The sequence below is a fragment of the Chanos chanos genome, chromosome 9 (genome assembly GCF_902362185.1).
Source record: "Chanos chanos chromosome 9, fChaCha1.1, whole genome shotgun sequence".
Lineage (NCBI taxonomy): Eukaryota > Metazoa > Chordata > Actinopteri > Gonorynchiformes > Chanidae > Chanos > Chanos chanos.
Genome location: NC_044503.1, coordinates 21,932,165 through 21,937,601, shown reverse-complemented (window position 1 = coordinate 21,937,601; position 5,437 = coordinate 21,932,165). Strand labels below are relative to the sequence as shown.

Below are 5,437 nucleotides of genomic sequence, written 5' to 3'. Positions count from 1 at the left end.
GTTCATTGTCGTCGCAGCGGGTCGGTCGGGCTCAAGTCTATTTCGGATTTTTCCCTTTTAAAGCGTGCCATGGTACTGCCCTGTCATACTCTGAGCTCTCCTCCCTTGGGCCGGATGGTATAAAAGCTTTAGACAATGTTTGGAGCCTCCGTGCTCTGAGGCGTTTTCTCTTTCCGGGCTTTTCCCCCCAACCGCCACACAGCAAAGGCGCCATGGCCCCCAAGAAGGTTGAACCCAAGAAACCGGAACCGGCCAAGAAAGCAGAACCCAAGAAGGAAGCCGCCCCGGCTCCCAAGCCCGCCCCGTCGCCCGCTCCCGAGGTAGAACCTCCCAAAGAACCCGTGTTCGACCCCAAGAGCATCACTCTGGAGTACACGGCCGATCAGATAGAGGAGTTCAAGGAGGCTTTCACGCTGTTCGACCGCACACCGACCGGGGAGATGAAGATCACCTTCGCCCAGTGTGGTGACGTGATGCGGGCCCTGGGTCAGAACCCCACTAACGCCGACGTGTTGAAAGTGTTGGGAAAACCCAGGCCGGAGGAGATGAGCACCAAGTATGTGGACTTCGAGACCTTCTTACCCATGCTGCAGCACATCTCACGTTCCAAGGACCAGGGAAATTTTGAGGATTTCGTAGAGGGGCTTAGGGTCTTTGATAAGGAGGGGAATGGTACCATTATGGGAGCGGAGCTGAGGCATGTTCTGGCAACACTGGGGGAGAGGATGACAGAAGATGAAGTAGACAGGCTCATGGCTGGTCAGGAGGACGCCAACGGCTGCATCAACTACTCATCCTTCGTCAAGCACATCCTGTCTGGATGATCTAGAAATTTCCATGATACAAAAGAGGCCAAAGGTCACTGTCCAGTGATATTTCAAGCCAGGCAGATTCAAAGGGTAAAACCGCAGGAGATCGAACTTGTATTCAGTAAAAAGTAACACCAAAAAAGATTTGTATTTTTCTTTATTCTACTCTTTTCTCAATTTTTAATTAACGACAACATTTTTCAAAGTTTCAAAGTATTGTGGGAAGAAGACAGAAAGAAAAGACAGCAGTCTTTTACGCAAAATACCCAGCGGTTATGAAAACTGAAATAAGACTGGAAAAAAACTAAAAACAAAAACAAAACACGCACACACACACACACACATCTGGCTCCAACCTGACTAAACTGAAATATTTTTTTTTCTCCTTTACGACTCTTGAGTCTGTGTTTTGTAGATAATGTCACAAGCAAACTGGTTTGAAGTTTGGCCCAGTATTCGACTATGAGTGTATGAATGTATAAAATGTAATAAAAAAAATGAGGAGACATACTCTGCACTTCATTACAAGTACCGTGAAAGGGACTAAATCTCAGGCTCTCTTTTCTACATACAAAAACACCACAGATTGTTGGAGAGGTGCTCAGGTGTAGTGATTCAAATCAATTTAATTTCATATGTATTTAATGTAATCATACGACTATTGATTGTTTGGATGTGACGGGCTTTGTGAAACCACATTCTGCATGACTGCCATAAGCATTACGACGGCTACAATGTCTTTAGGTCATAAAACTAATAAGAGAGAACATAGCTGTTCACTATGCTTGGTAGTTTTAATTGTGCAGTACAATAAGTAATGTTGTATATAACTCTGACTACCAATTTCTGCCAGAATGTGTTACAAGTTTCTGATTCCTTTTTTGTTGTTGTTGTGAGTGAACCAATCAAAGCTGAGAAAAACAGTGATGACAACCTTGAGGGCAAATCACAGATCTTCTGACAGCTACTAAATATTATAACATGTTCATCAGACCTCAATGCACCCACCAAGTTTTAAAGCTGGCACTCCACAGCTCTTTGTCAGACAGACAGTAGGCTAAGCATGACTCAGTTTGGCACCTCTGTGGTACACCCACACACACACACACACACACACACACACACACACGCGCGCGCGTGCGCGCACACACACACACACACACATAGCTTATTAAAGTTAGAAAAGCCAGGAGGTTGGAGACAGGAAACAACTCAAACATGAGTCATGTAAAAGTCACCAGTTCTTCTTTTTGCTGCTTCGTTTCAAATCAATGATCTTTCTTCTGTGGCACACAGTCTGAGAGAGAGAGAGAAAGGGAGGGAAAGAGACAGAGAGAGAGAGAGAGAGAGAGAGAGAGAGAGAGAGAGAGGGGGAGAGAGAGTGGGAATATGAGAGAGAGAGAAAACAAGAGTCCTTGGCTGCCCCACAGAAAGGGCTTTTGCTTTGAGTCACGGCTGCGCAGACAAACCCTCTATTTCTGGACCTGGGGCCCGGCACGGCTGTTGGGACCATGCATCAACGGGAATGTGAGCCATGTAATCTCAGTTCAGGAGAGGCCAAAAGCCGCCAGACCTCACCAGCTGTGCTGTTTGGCTTTTTCTCTGGGAGGTGGCTATAATTCTGTGTCAGGAGCGGGTGCGTGGGGGGGCTAGAGCCCTGGGGTTACCAACATGCCTTCCTGAACTTGTCGTCTCTCTGACAGACGCCCCAAGAGATGAGATTTAGCAGCGAAGACTCTCATTTTAGGGCTGGCCTGACAGACTGTAAACATGGATTACACACTCCTAGACATAAGGATGAAGCTTTAAGGAAGTGGGGCCAAGCTGGGAAACTTCACTGAGAAGGCTGAATTTGGAGCCTGAGTAAATGCAATTAAAATAATGTGTATACAAAAACAAAAAAAAAAAGCTTTATGTTTGCTGTGAAAGCTTCTTGCATATCATTTGGGGGAAGCTTTAGAATATATTGGTACTATAGCATAGCTGCAGCAATGCAATTTTATGACGGAATGAGACAGAAGAAGATTAATGTTTAACATTTCTGTCAATGTTTTAAAATTATTATGAAAATTTTATTTCAAATGCAGAAAATGATGATACAGTGAGGGTCAGAAACAGTCACTTACTGTCACTGGAAACTTCAGGGGCTAATTATGGATTAAATATTGATCAGCTCTCTACAGTAATAAAGTCCATTCAATCTTAACGGTCATATTTCCCACAGGGTTTTTAGATTAGCAGACCAGAACTGTCCTCGACGGGTGCAACTAGACTGTAAGAGGACGTCTTATTGTGAGGGCTAGAGAAGGCCCTTCAGAATGTTTTGATACTATAGGCCTGACAAAACGCCACTGTGTGCCTGTGTTCCGGATATTTTAGCTGGATCATATCTGTCATCTGTGGCTGGAGGCCTAGGTGTGATAACCTAGGTCAGTGTTTCTCATACTATGGGTTGTGGACCGCTGCTGGTCCCCAACAAGAAAACTGCCAATCCGCAGAACCGTGCCACTGTGCCAGTCGAGTTATGCTCAGTGCTTCCGGTGTCTTTTTATTCAAGATTCTAGAATGTTAAGCAAGTTCTCAAAGGCAGGAACGCTTAACATTCTAGAACCTTGAATAAAATGTTACAATATTCAAAGAAGGAAGTTCAGTCAAGGGGGCGGGAGCCTGGCAGTTTCCTCAGCACTAGTCCGTGGCCCATAGTTTGAGAAACGCTGGCCTAGGTCACTGACCATTAGCAGATTATGAATTGTGGGTATTGCAGTTCTGGAGTGCTAAGCAGCTTATGGTGTGAAGACGTGCAGTAGTTAAGTTTGACACACACTCACACTCACCTTACTAACTCAGGTGACGTCTAACATGTAAAGGAGAACTGCACAAGAGTTCAAGGATCAATCTTGATTTTAGAGAAAATAACAGTTGAAAATAAAAACAAAGTGATGTGAAATCAAATCAAAAACATCAAAGTGAACTCAAGGTTTAGTACAAAATTTTGAAAAAGAACTGTAGACATTTTAAGTAATTTTGCAAGGTAAGTGCTCTCCAGAATGATAAGGGAGACATTTTAAATGGTGCAGTGCTGGAAAAAGGGGTTAAAGATGTGGACTCCCCAGGGGGGAAAAAAATTGCCTGCAGGGAGAAAACTTTCAAACTTTGTCAGTTTTCTCTCTGCAGTAATAACTTTGAAAAGAATAAAGTATGATTTCTCTATGATGCTTTGGTTTTGCCTTGGAAATGTATAGAGTGGTGTTTGTCGCCATGGAAACCATGAAAAGGTAAGCAGACCTTCATGATTTCTTGAATATCAAGCAATGTGCCTGCATAACAAGTATTTTAAATGACCTTCCTTCCCTACAGCTCACAGCTTCACCAAGTCGCTTCTAGCAGTAATAAATATTATTATTGTATTATTGTTAATATTACTGTTGTTGTGATAATAATAATAATAATGATAATAATAATAATAATAATAATGATAATAATAATAATAATAATAATAATAATAATAATAATAATAATAATAATAATAATGGTTCTTCTTATTATTTGTAGTAGTGTTAGTAGTATCAGTAGTAGTATTAGCATTATTACATCACATTGCATTATTAATTTTGCAGATGCTTTTGTCCAAAGCAACTTCTAAGACAGATGGATTACAAAGCCAAGTAAAAATCCATTAAGGAGCGGTCTGTTGCATAAGTACCACCACTAAGTTCACTATCAAGAAGAAGAAGAAGAAGAAGATACTATTCATACACCATACAGTCTCAAGGTTAGGCTTAATATGGGTTAATCTGGTCTGGTACCATCCTTATATATGAATCTTGATTCCAGCTGCTGTATATTGCATGCTGAAAATTATGTTATGAAATTTATTTGTGAAACTTTTATTATGGGTGGTAATACCCAAGCCTCCAAGCTTGTTTCACAGTATTCTGTGATCATTGAAAATATCTTATCACCGTAGTTTTTATCTGCATGCACAAAACTGAGACACCATTTTACTTTTCTCTGTTTCGTCTGTTATGCACTTAACACCTTTAATTTGTCATGTCGTCTAATGAAGTGATTTGTCTTGATACTTGAAAAACCTCTGGGCACTGTGTAAGGAACGCCAGTAAAGTTGGAACAGTTAATCATGTTATTCAAAAAATCAAAATAAATCATATTAAAAAGAGCTATTCAATTGCTTTCCCTGCACAAAAAGATGTTTAACTTTTCTTACAGGATCAAGGAAGTCCTTGAACAGATCCTTTAACATGAATTCTCTACTTCTAAGTATGTATCAACCCAGTGTTTCAGTGTTTATATTTATAGTCATGCCTATGAGTCAGAGCTTCTGACTCTAGAATAGTCCCATTAATGAACTGTTGCTAATTTCCAAACTAATGCACACACTATTGTAATGATGCACAAATACATATATTTAAGGCTACCGTTACAATTCTGAGGAGAGAAAATACAAAGAAGGAAAAAAAAGAAAAAGAAACAGAATGATGGAAGACCAATCAGCGCCTCAACTCAATGGACACTCACCTGCGGCAAAACCCCCCCCCCCCCAAAAAAAATCTCCAAAAACATCTTGGCACACACAAATAGAGCAATCAACAGTTTTCAGCACATCGGAC

At 41.3% G+C, this 5,437-nt stretch overlaps 1 protein-coding gene across 2 annotated transcripts; it reads left to right on the top strand.

The window, feature by feature from the left end:
• The first annotated feature begins 212 nt into the window (after nt 1-212).
• Nucleotides 213-824, top strand: LOC115820347 (myosin light chain 4). Of its 2 annotated transcripts, XM_030783899.1 has the most exons (2): nt 213-227; nt 258-824. In XM_030783899.1, exons 1-2 carry the CDS (start codon nt 213-215, stop codon nt 822-824), a joined length of 582 nt encoding a protein of 193 aa, XP_030639759.1. The 2 variants fall into 2 exon arrangements, with proteins under 2 accessions (XP_030639759.1, XP_030639758.1); XM_030783898.1 differs by having other exon boundaries at nt 213-824.
• The last annotated feature ends 4,613 nt before the right edge of the window (nt 825-5,437 follow it).

What these genes read in the sequence shown, in the direction of transcription:
- LOC115820347 (XM_030783898.1), top strand. Translation starts at nt 213, where the DNA reads ATGGCCCCCAAGAAGGTTGAACCCAAGAAACCGGAACCGGCCAAGAAA.